The sequence below is a fragment of the Oncorhynchus masou genome, chromosome 24, assembly GCF_036934945.1.
Source record: "Oncorhynchus masou masou isolate Uvic2021 chromosome 24, UVic_Omas_1.1, whole genome shotgun sequence".
Taxonomy (NCBI): domain Eukaryota; kingdom Metazoa; phylum Chordata; class Actinopteri; order Salmoniformes; family Salmonidae; genus Oncorhynchus; species Oncorhynchus masou.
The window spans coordinates 26,646,757-26,660,441 of NC_088235.1; the positions used below are offsets into that span (position 1 = coordinate 26,646,757).

Here is a 13,685-nt window from a genome sequence, read left to right on the forward strand (position 1 = left end):
ATCAGAGACAATGACTAACACCTGCCTCTGATTGAGAACCTTATCAGGCCAGACATAGAAATAGACAAACAAGACATCCAACATAGAATGCCCACTCAGATCACACCCTGACCAACCAAAACATAGAAACATACAAAGTAAACTATGGTCAGGGTGTGACAGTGCTGGCAAACCATGGTTGACCAACTCCCTGACAAAAAGGGCTGACCTTTAGACCAGGTTCATGGACATTCTAGTATTCTAATTCATATTTCTATGGAACTGGACATTTTTCTGTCTCTTCACTTTAAGTTGAATTCATTCAACAGAAACCTAAGAGGCGTAGTCTTTCCAATGAGACATTGAGAGGCCTTAACCTGCACCATGTCACCTCCATTTGCTTTAAATCTTTAACACTCTTATTCCAGACCTATCCCTGGATAAACAATGAGCAACATCCATTTTTTGAATTATTGAAATTTCTATCAACCACAAAATACGGTTTCCCATTGTTCTGAAGAATAAACAATGTTATTTTCAGTAAACTATTCATATATTATTTATCACCTAATTATCAAATATTAAAACAAATATCAAAACAAATCTTGTAAATGTAATGGAATAATCTTATGCTCAGTGTTGACCATTAACCTTTTATGACCCCATGACAGAAAAAAAATATATTCTTTATATTTTGACAGAATTTCCTATGGTGGTTGGTTATTGTGCCCTCTTCTATTCAGGTAAACACACACACAGACATACTTAATGCGGTGTAGTGGACACAAGTGTTACCCGATATAGCCTGAGAGATAGACTGGTGTCAATTAAGGTCATAGCTCACTTTTACTAGCTACTTAAGCACTGAGGAAAATATAACAGTACAGCTCCCTTTACACTTGATTGTCAGAAACAGCAGGCAAGGATTTCCCTTACTCCTTCAACAGTTGTCTGAATGGGCACCTCAATGGTATCTTGTTTTCTGTTTCATGTGCAGTAGGTCAATGTATATGTGGGTTGATGCTGGGCTAGCAATGACGCTAACCACTGTAATGACCTGTGAGCTTTACACAACTAAGACAGACCACTGTGTCATACAAGCTGTAGTGTATTCATATTGTGATTTGGATGGACAGAATGGTGTTACACAATGTTACAACTAACATAGCAGCTCTTTACATTTTAGGCAACACTACGTAACATAAAGTAACAGTGCATTAAATTGATTTCCAGTGTGGATTAGCCCACAAGCTATGTTAAATCCATTACAGGACAATAGGATAATGCACTCTCTCGAGGGATAAGTGTAACATACAACACTTCCTTACATGGCATCTGTTGTATGGTTACGATACAGTCATTTAACAGATGTAAATGTTCAGGAGTTGTGTTTGAAATGTTCAGGAGTTGTGTTTGAAAAAAAAAGCAATGCAATTCACCACAATAAGTTACCATGTGTTTATTCATTTCTTTGATAGACAATGTGGTGTGCATTGGAAGGAAACATGGAGCGACACAGCTATACAACCTTCTAGAACTTAATCAAAAGGCAAAAAAAATGGTCTCATGGATTCAAAATGTAATTGAATCAAGAGGGGCTCTGACAAAAATCTAACTTGAAGGGTACAATTCAAGCAGGACAGAGAAAATCAAATTTCCAGGAATGGAGGCTGCTGTAGGCTTGAGGAAGTAGACTGGAGGCTGGAAGCTGGAGGAAGGAGAGGAGAACAAACACCTGCTGCTCTCTCTGCGCCCATGGATCTCTCAGGACTGGACCATGATCAGGAATTCTGTGGCGGGAGAGAAACCATAGAATTAGAATGCAAAAAACATTGTGAGATTAGTTTTAATTCTGGATAAGAACAAGAACATTCTGAGATTAGATCAGAGCAGTACTCCACAAGCGTTGGTTATTTATGTAATCACTTCAATATATAGCCCATAGAATTAAGAATTGGAATACTAGAATGGACATGAACTTTGTTATCAAAGACAGTACAGTATGAAGATAGGCAGAAACTGCTTCTCCAATAGAAATCCCCAATCACACTTTTAGGCAATGTCATGGCGACGTTGGCTAGCTAAACTCATGTGCAGAAACATGTCATTGGGTCTAACAGTCCTCTCATGCCGAAATGCACATGTGCAGGCCTTCAAATCAATGGCACTCCTTCGAATATAAAGTTGTATTTGATGAAAACTAAAACATGTCAGTTTGTCACATTCACAAGGTTGGAGTAATAATATGTTCAACTACACTGAGCAAAATTCTAAACACAACACGCAACAATTTAAAAGATTTTACTGAGTTACAGTTCATATAAGGAAATCAGTTAATTGAAATACATTCATTAGGCACTAACCTATGGATTTCACATGACCGGGAAAACAGATATGCATCTCTCGGTCACATATACATGTACCTTAAAAAAATGTAGGGGCGTGGATTTGTTTGGGTCGACATTTAGGAAGTAGAGAAAATAGAAACGACAATTGCCTGCTAAAGTACTTTTCCATTTAATTATCTTGTGTCAATAAAAAACAGTTGGATGTAATGACGTCACACCTAAAAAAAAGATATGTTGAATAAAAATGTAGTGTTTGAAGTGTTTCCAGTGGTGGAAACAGTTGAAAGTTACTCAAGTAACAGTTAAAGTCACCCAGTAAAATGCTACTTGAGTAAAAGTCTAAAAGTATTTGGTTCTAAATATACTTAAGTATCAAAAGCAAATGTAATTTATCAAATATACTTATGTATTACAAGTAAAAGTACAATTATAAATAATTTCAAATGATTTATATTAAGCAAATCAGACGGCACTACAGATGACCGCGTGTTCTCCTGGCACGCGTGTGAATTGGACCATTTTCCTGTCTTGCTAAGCATAAACATTGTAACAAGTACTTTTTTACTACATTATTTTCTTTAGGAATGTAGTGAAGTAAAAGTTGTCAAAGAAATGTATAGTAAAGTATAGATACATGTCGCAATGATTTTGATTAATGGAAGCCTTCTTATTGACTTCTCAAACCCCAAATCCCGGCCTGGTCTGCTTGGTCTGTTTTACAAGCTTTCCCATAAGTCTGTCAATGTTGACGGAATACTTATGTAAATAAAGTAATTCTGGTTTTTATTTTTAATACATTTGCAAAAATTTCTTAAAACCTGTTTTCACTTTGTCATTATGGGGTATTGTCTGTAGATTGATAAGGGGACAAAATAATTGTATCCATTTTAGAATAAGGCTGTAACATAACAAAATGTGGAAAAAGTCAAGGTGTCTGAATAGTTTTGAATGCACTGTATCACATGCCTTACTTTTAGTGGTGCATATCACCATACACATTCAGTGCCTTGCAAAAGTATTCACTCTTCTTTGCGTTTTTCCTATTTTGTTGCCTTACAGCGTCTGCAACACCACTAAGCAAGCGGCACATGAAGACCAAGGAGCTCTCCAAACAGGTCAGGGAAAAAGTTGTGGAAAATACAGATCAGGGTTGGGTTATAAAAAAAATATCAGAAACTTTGAACATCCCACAGAGCACCATTAAATCCATTACTAAAAAATGAAAGAATATGGCACCACAACAAACATGCCAAGAGAGGGTATGGAAGAAGGTACTCTGGTCAGATGAGACGAAAATGGAGCTTTTTGGCCATCAAGGAAAGCGCTATGTATGGCGCAAACCCAACACCTCCCATCATCCCGAGAACCCCATCCCCAAAAAGAAACATGGTGGTGGCAGCATCATGCTCTGGGGATGTTTTTCATCGGCAGGGACTGAGAAACTGGTTAGAATTGAAGGAATGATGGATGGTGCTAAATACAGGGAAATTCTTGAGGGAATCCTGTTTCAGTCTTGCAGAGATTGAGACTGGGATGGAAGTTCACCTTCCAGCAGGACAATGACCCTAAGCATACAGCTGAAGCAACACTCGAGTGGTTTAAGGGGAAACATTTAAATGTCTTGGAATGGTCTAGTCAAAGCCCAGACCTCAATCCAATTGAGAATCTGTGCTATGACTTAAAGATTGCTGTACACCAGCGGAACCCATCAAACTTGAAGGAGCTGGAGCAGTTTTGCCTTGAAGAATGGGCAAAAATCCCAGTGGCTAGATGTGCCAAGCTTATGGAGACATACCCCAAGAGACCTGCAGCTGTAATTGCTGCAAAAGGTGGCTCTGCAGAGTATTAACTTTTTTGGGGGGGGGGGTAAATAGTTATGCACACTCAAGTTTTCCGTTTTTTGTGTTATTTCTTGTTTTTTTTCACAATAAAAAATATTCTGCATCTTCAAAGTGTTGTGTAAATCAAATTATACAACCCCCCCAAAAATCTATTTCAATTCCAGGTTGTAAGGCAACAAAATAGGAAAAATGCCAAGGTGGTGAATAGTTTCGCATGCCACTGTACATAAGTATCTTTCACAGAATCAATTCGCCCCCATGTTCAAAAGATGTTGGATAAAGCATAACAACAAACCTTAGGTCTTACAAACACCCAAACGCTTACAAAACCTTTTGGTTCATTATTCCATCAATAGAGGGAATGTGGGAAAAAAAGACCAAAATTACCCTGAACCAAATAGTTGGTTTGTAACCAGAGAATAATGTTTAGAGTTGTCTGAATTGTCTGCTTTATTGGAATCAATGGAATAGACCCAAAAATGCAAACGTCACCCATCTGGCACTCCAGGTAGGCTCAATCAAACGCTAAAAGTATATGAAAGGTTTCGAATACCATTTAAAACCAAGGTCTGCTGGAAGCTGTGACTTATGGATCTCTGCTTGGCAAGAAGACCAACAGGGATTTTGCCATTAAGAGCAATTGAACTTCACAATCTGTTCTTGTCACCCTCAAAACACATGCTACTCTATACTCTACCAGGCCTGTCCCAAAGCCTTCCTAATGACCTGAAACATCTACTGTCTGTAAAACCTACACTCTACCTATTCTATTCTGTCTATCCTGGGCTGGCCCTTCAAAGCCATACATGTTTGTTGACAGGCCATACACGGCCATAGAATGCCATAAATATGAAGAGAGACCCGACCATCGGCATGCTTGGCTTAGATTCAATAGTATTCTGCCATACTGGACAGGATGGCAGAATACTAAGAAAGAACTTTAAACTATTTGATACAAGGAAATGCTAACAGCCTTACCAACTGGCTCATGATAATAACCCAACCTGCAGGTGATTACAGAGAGCGACTCACCTTCTACTCCGATCTTGCCGTCGTTGTCATCATCAGCCGCAGACAGGAAGCCTTTGCACTCAGCGTCTGTCAGTGTCCGCGCCCCGGGAACAAACCGTTGCAGGAAGAACCTAGGGGAGTACACACACACATACATACAATCAGAATACAAACACATATACAATAATTTTGTGAGCCTTACACATACTGTACCATGCATCTGTCACGTGCGCACACACACAACTTGTTTTCCAGGACAGCCCTTCTGGCATAAAGGTTATTTGGCTCAATTTAAACAAGGATTGAAATTAATATAGCTAGGTTATATAGCCAAAACATCAAATGATAAACTCTCTGGCACAATGTTCTGTCTGGTCTCTCTGCAGCTTTGTAACAATGTTCAGCCTGGTCTCTCGCCAACTTTGTAACAATGTTCACCCTGGTCTCTTGCCAGGTTTGTAACAACGTTCAGCCTGGTCTCTTGCCAACTTCGTAACAATGTTCAGCCTGGTCTCTCTCCAGCTTTGTAAAAATGTTCAGCCTGGTCTCTAGTCAGCTTTATAACAATGCTCAGCCTGGTTTCTCTCCAGCTTTGTAACAATGTTCAGCCTGGTTTCTTGCCAACTTTGTAACAATGTTCAGCCTGGTCTCTTGCCAACTTTGTAACAATGTTCAGCCTGGTCTCTTGCCAACTTTGTAACAATGTTCAGCCTGGTCTCTCTCCAGCTTTGTAAAAATGTTCAGCCTGGTCTCTTGCCAACTTTGTAACAATATTCAGCCTGGTCTCTTGCCAACTTTGTAACAATGTTCAGCCTGGTCTCTCTCCAGCTTTGTAAAAATGTTCAGCCTGGTCTCTAGCCAGCTTTATAACAATGTTCAGCCTGGTGTCTCTCCAGCTTTGTAAAAATGTTCAGCCTGGTCTCTAGCCAGCTTTGTAACACTGTTCAGCCTGGTCTCTTGCCATCTTTGTAACAATGTTCAGCCTGGTGTCTCGCCAGCTTTGTAAAAATGTTCAGCCTGGTCTCTAGCCAGCTTTGTAAAAATGTTCAGCCTGGTCTCTAGCCAGCTTTATAACAATGTTCAGCCTGGTTTCTTGCCAACTTTGTAACAATGTTCAGCCTGGTCTCTTGCCAACTTTGTAACAATGTTCAGCATGGTCTCTTGCCAACTTTGTAACAATGTTGAGCCTGGTCTCTCTCCAGCTTTGTAAAATGTTCAGCCTGGTTTCTTGCCAACTTTGTAACAATGTTCAGCATGGTCTCTTGCCAACTTTGTAACAATGTTCAGCCTGGTCTCTCTCCAGCTTTGTAAAATGTTCAGCCTGGTCTCTAGCCAGCTTTATAACAATGCTCAGCCTGGTTTCTCTCCAGCTTTGTAACAATGTTCAGCCTGGTTTCTTGCCAGCTTTGTAAAAATGTTCAGCCTGGTTTCTCGACAGCTTCCTAAAGAGTGTTTTTTATATGCATTGTCATAGAAGATGAGGGACAGTCAATTGAGTAAAATCTCTGCTATACTGCATCTGTCCATGAACTCAACTGTACTTGGGTCATACAGTTGGTGTCCAAAATTCTGCTGGCTGGCACATTTATTTAATGTAGACAGCACATTATATAATGCAAATATAACAATAATACTTATTTTTTTACCCATGAATTTTATTAAGAAAAAGTAATTACATTACATTACATTTAAGTCATTTAGCAGACGCTCTTATCCAGAGCGACTTACAAATTGGTGAATTCACCTTCTGACATCCAGTGGAACAGCCACTTTACAATAGTGCATCTAAATCATTTAAGGGGGGGGGGGGGGTGAGAAGGATTACTTTATCCTATCCTAGGTATTCCTTGAAGAGGTGGGGTTTCAGGTGTCTCCGGAAGGTGGTGATTGACTCCGCTGTCCTTTAGCCTTTCATTAAAATGACAGGGCAGTTGGATTGGACAATTTGATCTCATTGGCATTCGTTGCACTTGCAACAACAAAAATAGCTCATTGTATTAAATAATATTAAGTCTCCTGTCATGCAGCATACATTTAGAAATGCTCTCTGTGGTTCTGATGGCTCAGCAGGTTGCTGCCCGCATAGTTGGTGGTCCTGTGTGGCTCAGGTTATAAGAGTGTGCTGCTGGCAAAATGCCAATGTCATGGGTTCAATTCCCACAGGAATCACATACGCTTAGTAAAAAATTAGAGGTTGACCGATTGTGATTTTTCAACGCCGATTCCGATACCGATTATTGGAGGACCAAAAAAAAGCCGATACCGATTAATCTGCCTTTTTTTTTTGTAATAATGACTGACTGAGCGGTGCTGCCTACCACCGCTCAGTCAGACTGCTCTATCAAATCATAGACATAGTTATAACATGATAACACACAGAAATATGAGTCTGAGGTCATTAATAAGGTCGAATCCGGAAACTATCATCTTGAAAACAAGACGTTTATTCTTTCAGTGAAATACGGAACAGTTACGTATTTTATCTAACGGGTGGCATCCATCAGTCTAAATATTCCTGTTACATTGCACAACCTTCAATGTTATGTCATAATTACGTAAAATTCTGGCAAATTAGGCGGCCCAAACTGTTGCATATACACTGACTCTGCGTGCAATGAACGCAAGAGAAGTGACTCAATTTCATCTAGTTAATATTGCGAGCTAACCTGGATTTCTTTTAGCTAAATATGCAGGTTTAAAAATATATACTTCTGTGTATTGATTTTAAGAAAGGCATTGATCTTCATGGTTAGGTACACATTGGAGCAACGATACGCACTGCATCGATTATATGCAATGCAGGACACGCTAGATAAACTAGTAATATCATCAACCATGTGTAGTTAACTAGTGGTTATGATTGATTGATTGTTTTTTATAAGATATGTTTAATGCTAGCTAGCAATTTACCTTGGGTTACTGCATTCACATAACAGGCAGGCTCCTCATGGAGTGCAGGTGGTTAGAGCGTTGGACTAGTTAACTGTAAGGTTGCAATATTGAATTCCCCGAGCTGACAAGGTAAAAATCTGTTGTTCTGCCCCTGAACGAGCCAGTTAATCCACCGTTCCTAGGCCGTCATTGAAAATAAGAATGTGTTCTTAACTGACTTGCCAAGTTAAATGAAGATTAAATAAAGGTGTAAAATAATAATAAATCGGCCAAATCGGTGTCCAAAAATACAGATTTACGAATGTTATGAAAACTTGAAATCAGCCTTAATTAATCAGCCATTCCGATTAATCGGTTGACCTCTAGTAAAAATGTATGGTATGTATTCACTGTACTGTGAGATGTTATGGATAAAAGCATCTGCTAATTGGCACAGTTGTAGTTTTGAATCCCCCCAGTGCGACATACAGCCAACTGAATGTATTACGATAAGTATTTACATTTACATTTACATTGACGTTATTTAGCAGACGCTCTTATCCAAACTAACAAATATTCAAGTGACAAATAAGTCACTTGAATAAAGGTGTCAGTAAAATGACCATGTAATTAAATAAAGGTGTCAGTAAAATGACCATGTAATTAAATAAAGGTGTCAGTAAAATGACCATGTAATTAAATAAAGGTGTCAGTAAAATGACTATGTAATTAAATAAAGATGTCAGTAAAATGACCATGTAATTAAATAAAGGTGTCAGTAAAATGACCATGTAATTAAATAAAGATGTCAGTAAAATGACCATGTAATTAAATAAAGATGTCAGTAAAATGACCATGTAATTAAATAAAGATGTCAGTAAAATGACCATGTAATTAAATAAAGGTGTCAGTAAAATGACCATGTAATTAAATAAAGGTGTCAGTAAAATGACCATGTAATTAAATAAAGGTGTCAGTAAAATGACCATGTAATTAAATAAAGGTGTCAGTAAAATGACCATGTAATTAAATAAAGATGTCAGTAAAATGACCATGTAATTAAATAAAGGTGTCAGTAAAATGACCATGTAATTAAATAAAGATGTCAGTAAAATGACCATGTAATTAAATAAAGGTGTCAGTAAAATGACCATGTAATTAAATAAAGATGTCAGTAAAATGACCATGTAATTAAATAAAGATGTCAGTAAAATGACCATGTAATTAAATAAAAGTGTCAGTAAAATGACCATGTAATTAAATAAAGGTGTCAGTAAAATGACCATGTAATTAAATAAAGATGTCAGTAAAATGACCATGTAATTAAATAAAGATGTCAGTAAAATGACCATGTAATTAAATAAAGATGTCAGTAAAATGACCATGTAATTAAATAAAGATGTCAGTAAAATGACCATGTAATTAAATAAAGGTGTCAGTAAAATGACCATGTAATTAAATAAAGGTGTCAGTAAAATGACCATGTAATTAAATAAAGGTGTCAGTAAAATGACCATGTAATTAAATAAAGATGTCAGTAAAATGACCATGTAATTAAATAAAGATGTCAGTAAAATGACCATGTAATTAAATAAAGGTGTCAGTAAAATGACCATGTAATTAAATAAAGGTGTCAGTAAAATGACCATGTAATTAAATAAAGATGTCAGTAAAATGACCATGTAATTAAATAAAGATGTCAGTAAAATGACCATGTAATTAAATAAAGATGTTAGTAAAATGACCATGTAATTAAATAAAGGTGTCAGTAAAATGACCATGTAATTAAATAAAGGTGTCAGTAAAATGACCATGTAATTAAATAAAGATGTCAGTAAAATGACCATGTAATTAAATAAAGGTGTCAGTAAAATGACCATGTAATTAAATAAAGGTGTCAGTAAATTGACCATGTAATTAAATAACGGTGTCAGTAAAATGACCATGTAATTAAATACATTTGCATTCCTATATTATCATTACACAGGAAATTGGTCACAAGTGTCCCTCCTTCTAAAGGATTACTCTAAATATCATACTTGAGCTCTGACTCCTCGATGAAGCCACTGTTGTCGTCGTCGAGGATCTGGAAGACATCTTTGACCTCTTTGGGAGACTTGGAGGTCAGGCCACACAGCTGGAAAAACTTCTTGAAGCTGAAGGAGTCTGGGGCTGAATGGAGTAAGAGAGAACATGTCAGAGGAGGCTGGTGAGGGGAGGACCGCTCATAATAATGAGCTGGAATGGAGTAAATTGAATAGTATCAAACACATGGAAACCAGGTGTTTGATACCATTCCATTAATTCCATTCCAGCCATTACTATGACCCATCCTTTTAAAGTGCCACCAGCCACCACTGGAACCCATGCACCCATAAATGCACCAATGCATGCACACACAGACAGTAGACACACAGCATGTGAGTGCACACAAACACACACAAACATATACACACAGGTTAGAGTTCAGGCAAGATTGACTTGCTGAGGAGCTTAGGTAGCGTGGCTGCAGTCCAGACTGGAAATGTCTCCCTTTATATGCTGGCACACAGATACTCTTCCTAAACTGGTACAGTCCTCTTCACCCCAGCACGTAGAGTAAACCGATCGTCAAGATGCTAAATTCTACTGCAATAGTTTGTGGACTACTGTCTGCCTACTACTGAGTAGGAAGCACTTCACCTAACAATAACTCCTACAGTACTTGATAACTGTCTGTTAGAATCTGACCATCTCTCTCACCTCTCTGTTTTCCTCTCATTCTCGCTCTCTCTCTCTCTTTCTCAATACTCTCTCCCTTTTCTCAGGTAGTCCTGCCTCCTGAAGTAAGACCTACCTTGGAACTCCTTAACGGCATTCTCAATATCCTCCGCGGAAAGGATAGAAGTGAGTGACATATTAATCCTGTAGGACAGAGGAACATCGAAAATTATTCACACACACACACCAGGGCTATTTAAACGGTCAAATCCAGTCTCCTCATTTTGAGAATATGAGTCAGTAATCCTGACTGCATTCATATTCCTTAATGAATGGAAAAAAGCAGCTGGATTACACAAGGGTGTACAGTAGGCTATGCCAATAATAATGCATTGATACAAAATTCATCAACTATGCAATGTTACAAATCAATTTCATCAGAATCTTTCTCAAATTAATCAATCTTAAGTAACCAGAACCAACAACACTGCCATGAATTGAACAACACAACCGGTTAAACCTACCTATATGTCCCTTTCCCTCCCTCCCAGGTGATGACTTCTAAAAGTACAGTTTTAGTTCCTTCTGTCAGCTTCTTTCCTCTCCTTGCTCTGTTAATCTACATATGTCTATGTCCCTGTTCTGTCTGTTTTGTCGTAATCTGGCTGCTGGATCTGATTCCTCTGATTTAGCCGATTTGAAATGATCTGGCAAAAATGCAATCGATGAACACGCAACAACACATCTGCGTGCATATATGCATAATGGCGTCTGCCAAATGGATTAGGAATAGTCTGGGCTATTTAGCGAAAACCTTTAAACCAAATTCCGTTAAAAACACAAATTCCCGAGAAAAATTACCTAAGAGAGGGTCGGCCAGGTAAATTAACCTGAAACTTCCTCCGTATCACCTGGGCCACACTAGGCTACCTAAGCAAATCTCGGTCGGCAAAGTTACAACACGCACACGTCACACCAAAAACTCCAATAGTGTTTTATCTTGCTCACCGCTTTGATTGTTTCGCCTTGCCGGTGTCCAAAGCAGAGGATGTAAGGCTTTGTGGTGACTGATGTCAGCCGATGAGGATTTATATATGGACTGGATACACCGAGAATCAGCAATGCTTGAGTTACCTGTCCGTGTATCAAATTCTCACTGCCAGGCCCCTCTCGAATTCCTTACCTAACTAATTAACCGTTAGCCTACTATTTATATCCGTCTTCACTGGCTGATGCGTGCAAATAGGCACTGGCAACTGTACCGCCCTTATACTATAGCAGCAAGTGTTTTACGCATCTCTCTCTCTCGCTCTCTCTCTCTCTCTCTCCCTCAAACTCGCGTGCACACACACACACACACACACACACACACACACACACACACACACACACACACACACACACACACACACACACACACACACACACACACACACACACACACACACCACGTATTGATATTCCCTATAGCAAGGTTCTCTATAGGCATTTCCCCAATGATTTTATTTGGTCCCCCAAGTTTTCTGTTCTTTAAAAAATAATAATTTTCGTTGTTGGACATAAAAGACTGTAAAATCACCAGCTAATCACCTGAAAGTGATTTTAATTTATGAAATCTGTTCACAAGTATTCCCACGCATAAATAGAGGCATTTGGGATCTTATCCCAATGTAATAAAGTTTGAAATGATTATGTTTTTGTCAAATGCTATATCTGTTTGGGATTCTTGTTGTCAATTTGCAGTCTGCAAATGATATATACCTGTGTTCTTGCCCCTGACCATCCCCTGCCCTATAGTCTTAAATGGTGGTAGTCAGTGCTAAATGATGTATGACTTTAATTTATATAATAACATTGAACATTGAGAAATATTATTAACAAATAATCAAAAGAAACATCTACTGACTGATCCATGAGAAGATTAAAATTAGCATTTCCTGTTAAGTAAGTAATCCTAAAATATGAGTTCCTCTACCATTCTGTCAAAAACCAAGTGGGAGCAGATGGGGACAGATTATCTAATATCTTCTCATGCTAATCTAATGTAGGCTGTCAGACAGATATTACACTGGCCATCCATCAGCAAACGGCATGGCAATTTAACCATGTCACACCCCACCAGTATAAGGTTGCACTTGAATCCAACATATTAACTCACATACATCTTAATCTCAATACTCAGTGAATAAAGTCTACTAATGTTATTTTACTTTCTTTTCTTTTTCAAAAGTCTTTTAGTTTATATGAACATGCAGGAAATTGTTAGAATAAAAACTCCTGTATGAAATGTTTGCTCTGCACGGTTTTGTTATACTCTCAGGGTACCAAACAGTGTTCTGTTCCACTGTAAAAGTGAATAGCCCACACACAGTATTCTGCCTCCTGAATAAATTCACTCAACCTACATGTTGGCTGATAGCCTGCACACTGTGCTTGTGATTCCACCTGGTCACTATAACAACCTTCTTGGCTGTGGTAATGGATGTGTAAGGGATCAGTAGAGGCTTTCAAAACATCCGGAACAGCAGCAGCAGCATCTCTCATGACTTCATTTAGTCAGGACAAAATGAAGGTGGAGGGAAGATGAAGGGACCAAGGGAATGATTTTTCTCAATTATACTCGACCCAAAACCCAGTCCAACCCCTTACCAACCATTCATCTCTTGATTGACAGATCTTGATAGATGATATGGAGGCATGCATAGAAGAAGAAACATGTTTGTGAAAATTGTATAATTTGATTCAGTGCCAGACAGTGCCTCTGGCATTAGATCGTTTGACTTTCACTCCACCTAGCGGTTTGTCTCTGCCAATGCACGGGCCTCAACATAACATCCACATAAGTAGTCCAAAATGGCTTCTAAGTATTCAACCAATTTTTCATTGTTGTATATGCTTATTAAATCAATAAGGGATAAGGCTGTTTTTTTTCCCC

The 13,685-nt window shown here is 38.3% G+C and overlaps 1 protein-coding gene across 1 annotated transcript; it reads right to left on the bottom strand.

The window, feature by feature from the left end:
- Positions 1-1,423: 1,423 nt before the first annotated feature.
- On the bottom strand, positions 1,424-12,092 carry LOC135511960 (parvalbumin, thymic CPV3-like). The gene is made up of 5 exons (XM_064933496.1): positions 11,759-12,092; positions 10,887-10,954; positions 10,090-10,222; positions 5,201-5,310; positions 1,424-1,769 (listed from the first exon to the last, which is right to left on the bottom strand). Exons 2-5 carry the CDS (start codon positions 10,945-10,947, stop codon positions 1,744-1,746), a joined length of 330 nt encoding a protein of 109 aa, XP_064789568.1. The 5' UTR covers positions 10,948-10,954; positions 11,759-12,092; the 3' UTR covers positions 1,424-1,743.
- Between the last annotated feature and the right edge of the window lie 1,593 nt (positions 12,093-13,685).

Bases quoted from the DNA above. Each gene is read 5' to 3' on its own strand.
- LOC135511960 (XM_064933496.1), bottom strand. From the start codon at position 10,947: ATGTCACTCACTTCTATCCTTTCCGCGGAGGATATTGAGAATGCCGTT. The intron at 5,311-10,089 runs GTATGATATTTA...GTACTCCCCTAG, and splicing joins ATCGAGGAGTCAGAGCTCAA to GTTCTTCCTGCAACGGTTTG. The intron at 1,770-5,200 runs GTGAGTCGCTCT...CTCCCGCCACAG, and splicing joins CGGCAAGATCGGAGTAGAAG to AATTCCTGATCATGGTCCAG.